General features: G+C 37.5%; 1 protein-coding gene across 2 annotated transcripts in view; it reads left to right on the top strand.

Moving 5' to 3' along the window:
- si:dkeyp-115e12.6 (centromere protein F) overlaps positions 1 to 13,540 on the top strand; it is a 59,809-nt gene that overhangs the window by 35,530 nt on the left and 10,739 nt on the right. For both annotated transcript variants that reach the window (XM_056471777.1, XM_056471776.1), the window contains exons 10-12: positions 2,115 to 2,237; positions 8,606 to 8,741; positions 10,202 to 12,519. In XM_056471777.1, coding sequence (XP_056327752.1) covers positions 2,115 to 2,237; positions 8,606 to 8,741; positions 10,202 to 12,519 — 2,577 coding nt within the window. The remainder of the gene's footprint in view (positions 1 to 2,114; positions 2,238 to 8,605; positions 8,742 to 10,201; positions 12,520 to 13,540) is intronic.

The raw sequence follows: 13,540 nt of genomic DNA, 5'->3' as shown, positions 1-13,540 counted from the left end.
AAATATTTGGACACAAAAATGATGTTTGGAGGTGTAGCAAAGATGAGTTGTATATAATTATTTATATGATTTCTGGAAAAAAAAAAAGGTTTTCTTAACTCTTTTTTTTTTTTTTTTTTTTTTTCTTGATCCTAGTCCATATATCTACTTTTTAAAGTGAAAATAAAGTTGTTTTTCTTATTCTATTGGCAGATAATTTAGCTTATTGAAATGAAAACCTCTGAAGTTTAACGCAAACTCATAATTATGATTTAATTTTTTAAAGGTGAAAACTAAACCATATTTTTACATGCTCTAAATGTTTATATATATATATATATATATATATATATATATATATATATATATATATATATATATATATATATATATATATATATATATATATATATATATATATATTTAGACTAGAATCGAGACTAAGCAAAGTAAGAAAAAACACTTTTGCATTGTTATTATTTAATTTCTGTACCTGAATATTGTTAGACTCCCTAGAAAACAGAAAATCCAATAGAGCTGAAATGAATGGGAAAGTATGAGCGCAAACGCGTTTGCTATTTAAACAGTGTTGTGCAAAACATCAAAACGACTCTTGCGCCAAGCTGTTTAAATAGCAAACGCGTTTGCGCTCATGTGTGCCCGTAGGCGTTCTGGTCTAAAAAAGGAGGCGCATTGCTGGCGCGTTGCTATTTTGAGGAACTTAAATAGACGGTTCAGTAGACCAGATCAAAGGTTTCTATTGCTTAATACACACAGGGTGTACAGCAATTTGCAAATATCTTTACAAATGAAAAAGAATTAAAGGATTAAAATATTACAAAAATTATGATTTTCTCGCTACATACATATAAAAACCATACTTTCATGCCTTCTTTATCTCTGAGGGCTTTTTCAGTTTATTCATAACAATTTGCTTTTGTATAATGTTATTATTAGTAGCAGTATTGTTTATTATTTGCATATTTATATTTCTTTTATTAAAAACAAGCTTAGATTTGCCCACCTGTCAGGTTTTGGACCATATGGGGCACAGCTTGTGTATTTGGATATAACTCCGTTTTTTTGACCACACTACGATATTATTGTTCATTTTTTCTTTTGCTAAAAATTAGAACTGAATTTAGAAATAGTTTTGAAACCAATATTTGTGCTTAACAAACAAAATTAATTATTTATAGACTAATAGATGTCTGTGCGTACAACGAGTTTCCTTATCCACGAGAGTGAAAGTGAAAGTAAACCGCAAAATAGATTTTTCCGTCCTTAAAATAGCAAAAGTGGATTCTGACACGCCCGTAATGCATTTGCGCCCTGGGCTTTGGACTTTGCGAATGGGTCATCAAAATAGAGCCCTCAGAGTCACACGCACAGTCATAAGTCCAACGTCATAATTTGTCCTATAGGAAATTAATTGGGAATGCTAAAATTAAACAACATGTTCATTGCTCAAACAATCTCACACTCTGTCTTACATACACACAACGCCCACCACACCCCCGCCCCCATTGAAAACTATTGCCATTTATTTTGTATTGTTATTCTGAACTTGCTGGAATGGTTTTGGACTTGAAAGATAAATATTAAAGAAGCATAACATGCATATTTTACTTACTTGGGTGTACAAAAAACTGTTCAAAAATCTGAAAATGTCATTGGATATAACATTTGCTTAAAAAAAGGTTGTGATCACACCTGAGAATAGCAGGAATATACAGGGCTTCAAAATGTAATGTGCTTGAGGGTTAATATGTTTGACATTATTATTAATCTGTTTTTATTTCTCTGTTTAAGTGTACACAGACACATTTCAAATGTGTGGTTTGCATGAGTGTCTGATTTCCATGAGTAAGCCTTTGGATTCAAATCTTCAAGTGTTGCATGGTGTGCACATCATCTGGTCGAACTGCAAAACAAGAGAAGGAGGATTTGCATTTTGACGTTCCATGAATAAATCTCACCATTTGTTTGTCATAGTTCTTATAACATGGGTTTGTGTGGCGTCCTGCATGAAACGAATGACATGATTCCATCCTCCACAAACAGGACAGGATGAAGATCTGGCTCTTTCTCTTTGCACACCCTGTAATCCTCTCCTCGCTGTCTTTATCTCTCAGGTGTGTTTGCAGAAGCAGAGTGTGGAGCGAGATCTGGAGGATGTGAAAGGGAAACTGAAGAACACAGAGGCTGACCTGAAAGAGAGTCAGAAGAGAGAGGCACAAACTGAGGCAAAACTCACGGTACAACAGCACACACAATCACAATGACCTGAGACACTTAAAATGAGGCTACGTCCAGATGGAAGCAATCTTGGTTTTTGTTCTTCTTTTGTGACTCTTAAAGATACATGTATTGTTTCAAGAAATTAAATGGGTTAAAGCTTGAAACTTCACTTTTAAAAGAGGTTTAAACAGTTGTGTGGCCATAGTGTGTGGATATAGCCAGCCTGTAATGGAAACAATTTATTCATTCTAATCTCATAATCACACTTGATAAAAACAGTCTGCAGAAACGCTTGATTGATATTATTTCTTTGTATATTTCAGCAGAGGGGAAAGCCCCGCCCATTAGTGACTATCGGTTGCTCATTAGCATAAACAGCCCTGAGTGAGAAGCAGCTGTCCACCATTAGTTTTCACTGTACCTGCTGAAGATAATGTTAGTAACTAAGAGAAATTATAAATGTGGAATGCAGAGTATTGACATTAACACAGCAAGAGGGTGATGGCAAATGCACTTCCGAAAGCACAGTCCCATCCCATCGTCTAGTTCTGTAGTTCCCAAACTCATGGCCCTCTGTAATTTTTAAATGAACCCACTATTTGTGGCGGGTTGGTAATTACTCAGACATAACTCAGTTAACTGTCTTTATTGGGTAAACTTGCCAATGGTTAGCCATTTTTTTTTTAAAAAATGTAATATTTCCATTTTTATGGGAGTCTCACAGATAATTTTAAGTGCCCGCAACCTGCACAAACACAAGTCTCTTACAATCTGCACCATTGTGCATATATGCTGCAGCATTCACCTATCAAATCTTATCTGGGTTGCATCAGGTTTTCCGAATGCAAATCTCAGGACAGCCGAGCAGTCAAAACCGGCAGAGAACAGGAGCGCTGGACCCATTGATAGCCGTCTAGGCATGGGCTGGTATAAAATTCTGATGGAATGCTAACCTTGCATAAAAATATCATGGTATCACGGTATTGTAATTATGGCTCTAAAATATATTCTTTTTAAATGTCTGGGTAAAAACTAAAACTTTTTTCCCCCTTGAAAACAATATATTTTATTTTTTGAAAGATTTATAATATTTTGGAGCAGTAAACATGTCAGGCTAAATGATTTAAAAGATTAATTGACTTCCACTATTTTCATTAATTTCAAAAACACAGATTTGTTTACAATTTAAAAGGGCATCTTTGGAGATTTTTTTCTGCTGGAGATACTGTTGTCCTAAAAAAAAAACATAAATGAAAAATCTAACACATACCTTAGGAGCGGTATTACAGAAAATCTTGGCGATTTTAAAACCTTGACTTTTCCAAACCATGGTATACCTTGAACACGGTTATCGTTCCATGCCTATAGCCGTCTATGCAACAAATTATTCTAATTGGCATATTGTTAAACCAATCAGCGACAATCAAATATTGAATGCATAGTAACAAATTATTATTACTGTTTCTGTTTCTATAAAATGCCTGCAATACCGTCATGGCTCACAGGTTAAACACCACTGGTCTAGTTGATACAGCATTAATAGATTTATTTATTTTTTTTATAATTCTAGTAAACTTAGTATCTAGTAATAATATTTGTAATACTTCTAAATAACTTAATATGTATGTAATCTACCAGTGTTATTGTTACTGGTTGTTACATTTATGGTTCTCCCTTCTTCTAGTCACGTGGTTCTGTGTTATCATTTCCAAAAAAAGTAGCATTTTGCCTATCTATATGGCTACATGAAGGGTAAGGTTTTGAGGTTTTTCTACTATGTAATCCATCATCCAAAAAAATAGTTTCAGGACACTGACAACGCCAATGTTGTGTGGACAAAGGCCAAAATTATATTATAGTTTTGCTGTACTGTGGCCAGCACATTTAGATCAGTTTAGAACTTATTGATTTGTATTTCAAATAAATGTTGTTCTTTTGAGCATTTATCCAATAATTTTATCATCATCAATTCTATTTTTAACATTTAATAATAATGTTTTCTTGAGAACATAATTAGGAGGATCTTGGAAGGATTGTGTGACACTGAAGTAGGGTTGGGTCGATAGACAATGCCATCATTCATTGCCGATGGCTAATAGACATCACGATGCTAAGCCAACATCGCGATCCTCCGCTTCGCCCACATCGCAGCAGCAACCGGCTAGCGAAAAAAAAAAAAAAAAACACAGCCCCGTTTACACGAATACATCTTAGTTTTAAAATGCCATTTTAGAACGAAAACGATACATGTCCACGTTGGTGTTTCATCAAGCGATTCTGAAAAGGCTTCCTTCCACACTATACCACTATACATTCCACAAAACCTCAGATACTGTTGGTTGGTTCCTGTTGGTTGCACACCTTTTTTACCAACCAAGCTTGTGGACGCCATTATAATGACACAGAACACTCTGCCTATTCATGCATGTGGAAAAATTGATTGACGGGTGGCAATTTGTAACTTATCTTTATAATTTGGTTATGGGTAAAAAAAAGACCATGCGAGTCAGGTAGTTGAAACGGTAGGCTACAAATAATTCATTCATTATGAAGGAGTTATTCATAAATAATTAATTCGCTGCTTACGACGGCGATGCCATTGTCCATCGCAATGTTTACATTAGACATCATACGATGCCAAATTGGTTGACATCGCCCAACCTTTCACTGAAGGCTAGAGCTCAAACAATAATTCATCATTGAAAAATTTAACCATTTAGTTTAGTTTTTTTAAACTAATCAGGCTGAGTGCTTCTCTATGTTTAATCGTTCAATTTTGAGCTGATCCAGTTCAGTCAGCACAAATATGGTGGTTGTTGCCTATAACAGAGTTCTTGGGAATGTAATAAAAACGAGCTAATTATTGCCTTGGTGATGCGAGTGTAGTATATATGGTGATTTGAGCAATGATCAGATATAGTGGTCCTTCTCTATAAAGCAGTTCACCTTTCGGGGCCTCACAGTTTCATCGTTTTTTTTGTTTGTTTGTTTGTTTTGTTTTCGTGCAATTTGACATGCTTTTTTTTTTTCTACAGTCATTGTGTTCTGCGTCCTGACTGGCTGTAGACCGTTGTCAATCACTTCTCTGTGCCGTGTCTCCTGTACAGTACAGAATGTGTACAGTTTGCAAAATTGACATATATCTTCAATCACTAGCAGTGTGACTCTGAAGTGCTGTACTGTACATTTGCAAGTTTTCTCCCCACAATGTCGACGAAACTTTCTGCATCCTCAAAGGCACCTGCGGTAACACCACACTCAAAAGGCAGAGGAGATGCTAACCATCGCAGAAAAAGTTCTGGACATGCTAAAAAAAGGTAGAAGTTACGAGGCTGTTGGGCGCCATTATGGAATAAATAAATGAAGATCAAATGGTTTTGATCTTTGGTTCCATTCTATAAAACTGGACTTATTTTTCTAAGAAGGTTTGAACTTTGAGAGTGTTTAAACAAGAGAGAGAAGTGTGAATGTCAATGCCTGTCTGAGAAAAGTCCATAAAGTGTGAAGTGAGGGGTTTATTACCTTAAAACATCTATAATAATTGTAAAAAATAAAGCTGACTACTTCGTGGATTTTGCCTATTGCAGATTTTTAGAACGTAACTCCCGCGAAAAACCAGGGACCACTGTATTTCTGTTTTTGGGATGGAATATTTACTTTGTTGAATAACCAAAAATTATTAATTTATTGTGCATTTGCACTTAGCATATGGAGAAACTGACAGTTGGCAACAGTTTGGTGACATTATGCTTTATGCACACAAATAGAAATACAAAAGGCTTTCATGGGAATCAACTGGAATTGTTCCTCACTGTTGTCAGAACCATTAATTCTCATAAAAAACGGCTTTTAAAAAAGGATGTGTCTGTCTGTATGTATGACTAAACACACCAAGGTTCATTCAGACATGCCTCTGTGCTTCAAAATATAATAAAAATGCTTGGGTAACTTTAACAAGTGTGTTATTGAAAGGCATTGTCAAAGTCCAATCCAGGTCACCTGTCTGTGTCTGCTTGATAAGGCAAAGCTACCTATAATTATAAGAGGCTGGCAAATTGGCACTGACCACCAAGCAAATGTTGTTTTTGCTGCCATTTTAACCTGTCATAAGGCACAAATTGATCAAAGTAAGAAAGAAGATTCAGTCAGAAGAATGAGAAACAAACAGGTCCTTCACTTTATGACAGCACTCAACATTCACTTACTATTTAAATGAAGTTTTTCACTTGAAAGATAAATTAAACTTTATATTGTTACTATAGGCTATATACCCTACAAAATACAATGTGCATAAACAGTTTTATTCGTTTCCTTATTGAGAATGTCCCCGAAAATACACAAGCAAGTTTTTAATGCTCACCAATGCTGCATCAAATTGATTAAAAAAACACATTAAAATGGTAATATTGTGAAATATTTTGATAAATATAAGAATTTTTATAAAGTAGTTTATTCTTGTGACTCAATGTAGATTTTAGGCCTCATTGCTCCAATCTTCAGTGTCACGTAATCCTTCAGAAATAAATCCAGCATGCTGATTTCGTTTTTAAAAACGTTCATGCATTTTCAACCATACTTCATTTTCAAAAGATTATCATTTATTTTGACAATTCTTTACATTATAGATATTTATTACTAACATCAATCTTCCGAACAGAAGTTTATAGCTAGCTCACACACTAACCAAAGGGATACATTCATTGTTGGAACACACACACACACACATATGAAGATCCCAGTGCAACAATACAGTTACTGACTCAGCTGAATGCTGTCTCAGATATAGCACTGTTATCTTGTTATGACTTCTGTTTTGCACCGGGGCTTGGGTTTAAGCACTCCGTTTTTAAATGGTGTGCGTGTAATATTTGAGTCATGTATTATAATGTCTCAAAGCTTTTATGGTGTTTAAAGTTCCCATGAGATCAAATTAAAGTATGATAGATATTCGTATCAGTATGTTTATTTATAAGCTAAAAAACTGCATTGCATTTGCATTGAGAAGATATAAACATCCAAAGCTTGCAGTTTGTCACTTCCGCCTAAATGGATCAACGATTTGTTTGACGTCACCTCAAGCTTCAATTTCTCATCAAATGTTCTAACCCACAGGTGTCACAGCCAGTTCCTGGAGGGCCGCAGCCCTGCACAGTTTTGTTTCAACCCTGCTTCAACACACTAATGCCGCAGTCACACTAGAGTTTGAGCTTGCGAAAGTCTGTCGTACAGCACTGCGAAAAGGGGCGGGATTAAACAAGATGATTAGACATTTAAAAAAGTGAGCGATTGCTCCATATTTTAAATTTCTGTCCAGAGAGGTCATCGGAGTCCGAACACTTCCAAGTGGCTCTCTGAAACTGACTGAGATTGATTTAGACACCTCAGTGATGGAACAAGACACAGGTATTGAAGATGTGGATACGGACTCCTTCACGTCTGACTCAACCAGGGGCACGATGCCTAAAAGTAAATCGGACATCACTCGCACCCTAAAGTTAGACAACACATTAGGTAAAATAGAAAAATATGACGCTACAACTCTGAAAGATCTGAAGAAAGAGAATGCGGAGCTTCAAGATGAGCTTAGAGATGTGAAATATGACCTTCAGAAGCGACTTAAGGATCTCGAAACTCAGAGGAGAGCCGCAACTAAGGCCAGGACCAAATTAAAGCAATTGAGTCGCAAACACTCAACCCAGACAGAGCAGCAACGTGCCAAAGCTCTGGAGCTCAAGGATAGCCTGGTGAAATTGGAAACTCAGCTGGAACAAGAGAAGAAGGAGAGCTCAAAATTGAGAGAAATGCTTGATGTTTTGATCCTCGATTGGTCTCACGCAGTCAAGTGATGCGATTTCGCAGGTCAAAGTTCACCAAGCTTGAACTTTCCAACTCGGTGAACTGCGAAACCCGTCATAGGAGCTTGTGTTGCCGGTCTGATGCATTTGCGTGCGTATGAATGGAAGTCTATAGGGAGAAAAGTGCAGTGTGACCGCAGCTTTACCTCTAAGTTTCAAGCAAGCCTGAATAACTTAATTTGATCAAGTGTGTTTAATTAGTGTTGGAACTAAACTGTGCAGAGCTGAGGCCCTCCAGGAAGTGGCTTTGACATCTGTGTTTGAACCAATCAAAGTGTAGTGTAGTGTAACATGCAGATCACGATTCCTACTTAAATACTTGAATTTAGTGTATTTAGCCATGTGTCTTTCTCTTGCATACCTCACCCTGAACACTTTTGTGGATTCTCATTGCTCTTTTGCTCTTGAAAATCTGTTTGTTAAAACAATGCAGTTCTTTATTGTAGTTTTATGGCTTTTTGTGTGAGTTTAATCATTGATCTTTATTGACAAATGTGTTCTGGGCCTGCACTGCTCATGTTGTCCTGTAGGAGGCGCTGAGGGATTGTGAGAGTCTCACTGTTTCTCTGGGGCAGATGAAAAAACAGGAGAAAGCTCTACAGGAAGAAGTGAAGCGCTTGACTGAAGAGCTTGCTGAGGCACTCAAGCTTATTAAAGAACTGCAAGGTACGTCAGTAAAGAATATCATCTGGGAAGAGAACAGTGTTTGGATATGTTGGTCTTGCTCTGTTACACACAGTCTCATGTGTTTGCCTCCCCCTTCTGTCCAGACTTTGACAGTGTTCCATCATAAAATAGTATATTTAAAGCCAAAGCAGTAGACCCATAAGTCATAAGACCATACATGTTTAACATAGTTAAATGCATTAACTTGCACTAAATATATATATATAAATTGTCAAGACAACATCTAAAACAGTATGGATTAAGCCAAAGAAAGGCTGTATAACATCTGACATCATGTCTGCTACCGTAATACACTTAAAACACAGATTGCTGTAAAACTCGTCAATGGCAGGGAAAGAGTTAATTTAAGTGAATTCATTTATCGATTTGACTCTGATCATAATAGGCAAACAGCCATGCATGTAAAGCACAAATAATGTCCTTCAATTTGGCCACGTCTAGGAGCCGTCACCATTGAACTAATCTCCATCATTGTAAGCTGCTTGCTTTTCTGTTTGTTTCATTGCTCTGTTTGTTAGATGTTTGCTTCCACTTTCTTTTGCAGTCTGAAGCGCATCAAGTGCACAAAACGCCCAATTTGCGCCATGTTATTAACTCGAGTTGCGCCACAGGATGTCTAATTGCATCTGTGCATTGACTTCACATGTAAATCACTCACACTTCATCCGCTTCTGCTTACTGCACAGGCTGTAAAACACCCCCCCCCCCCCCAAATTCCATGTAATGTTAGGTTTGTAAGGTGCAGGTGAGATGTCATGTTTCGAGAAACACTTAAATACATCACGTACGCTGTGAATGCAACGTCTATAAGTCATGTAAAACAAACATAAATAAATCTAATTTGATTAAATGGTTTGGAATTGGATGTTTTATGAGATTATTTAATTTGTTTGCGATTATTTTGCATTTAAATCAAGAATTTTGCAGGATCATAAAAATTTGCAACTTTTTTGTTGATTTTGCTTTGGATTCAGCAGTTGTAAATTCGCAAAAACTAGAGAGTCTGCGTATTGCATATTTTTATTATATTTTTATTGCTGCAATTATGAAAAAATGCAGTTTTATGTGTATGCTTTACAAATGTTATTACCCCAGTAAAAGGGGTTTTTCTTTTTTCTTTCTAATTACCTAAAAAAAATCCCATAGAAAATAATCATACCCTGTAAAAATCTATACTTCTACTCTCATTACCCCCTGCCTTCAAAAGTCCTTCAGGATAAAGTTTAAAAGGCCCAGGTTTGAAGAAGGCTACAAAAACATTTCAAATGATGGAAAAGTATTTGGATTGTGATTTGATTTCAGGCGGTATGACAAATAAAGGGAATTATTTCAAAGGGGTATGAGGGTTTTTGTTTTATTGGCGCTGTACTTGCCAAATAATAGCATAATAATTTACTCTTATTCTAATATATATATATTTTTATATATCTTTTCTATAGCTCAGCTGGCTGCTCCTCCTCCACCTGTTGCTGCCCCTAACTTTAGCTCAGCTGGAGACTCCTTCTCCCCTTGTGTTTCCCTCCATCACGACCGCTCTCCTCCCTTCAATGACTCCTCTCAGAGAAAAAGAGCCCCTAATACAGGGAGAACAAGAGAAGAGGAGAGAATGAAGTATCCTTCCGGTAGAGAGCCAGGAGAGGGCATAGACTCAGAGCACATTGAGAAATTTGAGTCGGAGGAGAAATCCCAAAAGCGTAAAGGAGTCCGAACACTTCCAAGTGGCTCTCTGAAACTGACTGAGATTGATTTAGACACCTCAGTGATGGAACAAGACACAGGTATTGAAGATGTGGATACGGACTCCTTCACGTCTGACCCAACCAGGGGCACGATGCCTAAAAGTAAATCGGACATCACTTGCAACCTAAAGTTAGACAACACATTAGGTAAAATAGAAAAATATGACGCTACAACTCTGAAAGATCTGAAGAAAGAGAATGCGGAGCTTCAAGATGAGCTTAGAGATGTGAAATATGACCTTCAGAAGCGACTTGAGGATCTCGAAACTCAGAGGAGAGCCGAAACTGAGGCCAGGACCAAATTGAAGCAATTGAGTCGCAAACACTCAACCCAGACAGAGCAGCAACGTGCCAAAGCTCTGGAGCTCAAGGATAGCCTGGTGAAATTGGAAACTCAGCTGGAACAAGAGAAGAAGGAGAGCTCAAAATTAAGAGAAATGCTTGATGCTCTACAAAGAGAAGCTGAGAACACGAAGGAGAATGACCAGGAAGAAGATTCACAGCTGAAAAAGGTCTTGGAGGAGATGGAGCAAAAGGAGATCATCATGGAAGAAGAAATGATGGGAATCAAAAAGGAACTGCAAGACCTTCAGCTAAAGCTTGCACAGGAACGGGAGGAGAGGGAGCGGGAGAAATTGGAGGAAAGGAAGCTGATCAGAAGCGAGGAAGGACTAAAGATTGCACAGCTTCAAGAAGAGCTGGACATTCTTCGTAAGTCTACGAGTTTGGAAGAGAAGATATCAAAAGACAATCTTCCACTCACATATTTACATCTCGAACACCACCAAAACAGTGATCAGAATGCTGCTCTTACCGAAAACAAAGACTTGATTCCTCCTCCAGGAATTCAAGAGTTTTCTGTGAATCTTCAGAACACAATGGTCAGCAATGAGGCTAAAACAATTGAGCTGATTATGGACCTTGAAGCACAAACTAAACCAAAGACCACTCCTTCAGATATGGACAGGGCTCGAGCATTGAGTTCAGAAGCTTCAGATATGGACAGCTCTACGGTTTTAGTTTTGGAAGTGGAACGCTTGAGAGCTGCCCGAGACAGAGAGTCTGAGAAGGCAAAAGTATCTCAAAGAAAGCTGGAGGAACTACAGAAGCAAGTGACCACTCAGACCAAGCAGCTAACCCAAGCTTTTGAAAGCCAGAGCAAGCACATTGACAACTTGTTGAGCGAGTTAGAGGATAAAGAGTGTGTTCTCCAGAAGCAGGCAGAGGAACTGCAAAAATGTCAGGTTAAAATCTGTTTTCTTGAAGAAAAACAGATGAGGACGGATGATCTCTCTATACCTCCTGAACTATCTACAGAGATCTCAAGAGAACTAAGCTGTGATTCAGTCTTCAGCAACACGAGTATAAGTGACCATGAAATGTTTAGTGATGATACACCACCGGTTTTGAAGAAGAAGGTCTCAGAACCTACTGTACAGCTTCCTGTTGAAGCTTCTGTTAGTCCGGACATTGATCAAACAAACACTAGTGAGATTTCTGATCAGCTGCAAGTGACTGAAACTTCTAAAGCGTCTGTAGACACTTCAAATTATAGCACAGCTTCAAATACACCAATACTTTCTGATGTAACTGATGAGAAATCAAGTTCTGTCTTGCAAGATAAACAGTTGAATGTTGTTAACTGCCAAAATGACGTTCCAGAACATTCCACGGATGATATCAAGGAGCTCGAACGAGTTACAAAGGAATTACAAGCAGCTCAGCTTGAGCTAAATGTGATGAAGGCGCAGAATTCAGAGCTGGCTCTACAGGGAGACGCGATAAAGGAAGAGCTACTGAATGTTCAGCAAAAGAATGAAGAGTTGAAATCAACTCTGAAACACTTGTGTGAAGACACTGGTGCTAAACAAGATGGTGCCTCACATTTAATGAACACTGAAAACAAACCGTTGTTAAGTTCAAATGAAGGATTGCAAAACATCTCCCCATTAGGGCAGGAGAAATTGGTCGTTCAGCGTGGAAATTCTGAAGTGAAAGTTCAGTCTCTTCACGAACAGGTACGTTTTAGAAAAACAAAAAATAGATGTCATCACTCTTCTCAACTAATCAAAACATTTTGAAGGGGTCTAATGTTGGGTTCACTACATCACTCACTCTAGTTTACTCATGGGATGTTTTTCACTTCAAGCTAATTTCGCTTAAGCTAAAGCCTAGTTCACAATACAAGATTTTAAGCCTGATTTGAGCCCAATTTGGAAGTTAACAAGCTTGCCGACAGATCAGGCTGTGATCGGGGGGTGCTTGGCAGTCTTTATGTGTGAACTACTGAACGACACATCAAAGAGGCTTGCTGACGTGTCGCCAACACCTTGCAGACGAAAACCCAATATCTAGCATGCTAAATATTCCAGACCAGCCGGCCGACTCCGTGTGCGGTCAGATGTAGTGACTAGCTGCAGCCAATGAGAGAGCATATCAGCATGAGCTGTGTAGGAGCTCAACCGAAATGTCTGTGATTGGCCAGAAGGGGCATCGATGCACTCACTTCACTCTGTGTTTACACTAAAAATATTAACTTTTTGGTAGTGTCGTAACGGATCACAAATCTGGTTTGGATTACACTACAGTTATTGAGTCACGCATCAGACCATTTTTTGGATCTTTTAAATTCCATTTATACAAAAATATTACTGCAAAAACCATTGGTTTTAACAAACATAACTTGGTAGAACCTGTAATTTTATTGAAACTACTGTTGCTGATTATGCTAAATATAGAAATCTAACATTTTGTACAACATCTTATTCATTTCGAATTAATGATTCAACAATTCACACATAAAACTTTGTTTCATTATAGGCGGATCATTTTTGAAAACTTATTCAGTGACATTATTTTGATGGTTGTTTGTCGCCACCCCATTGGTTACACAGTGTAATTGTTACAACATTCACCAGTGTCAAGTTTCATTAAACAGTGATTTTAATCTTTACCATAAACATTAGTGTTTATATATTAACTATAAAGCGTTATCCCAGTACTTCTCACAATGGAAAATTATATTCCATAAAACATGGT

This window comes from Danio aesculapii, chromosome 14 (genome assembly GCF_903798145.1).
Source record: "Danio aesculapii chromosome 14, fDanAes4.1, whole genome shotgun sequence".
In the NCBI taxonomy this organism is placed as follows: Eukaryota; Metazoa; Chordata; class Actinopteri; order Cypriniformes; family Danionidae; genus Danio; species Danio aesculapii.
The sequence above is the reverse complement of the archived record's forward strand: the minus strand, read 5'-3'. Positions and strand labels throughout refer to the sequence as shown.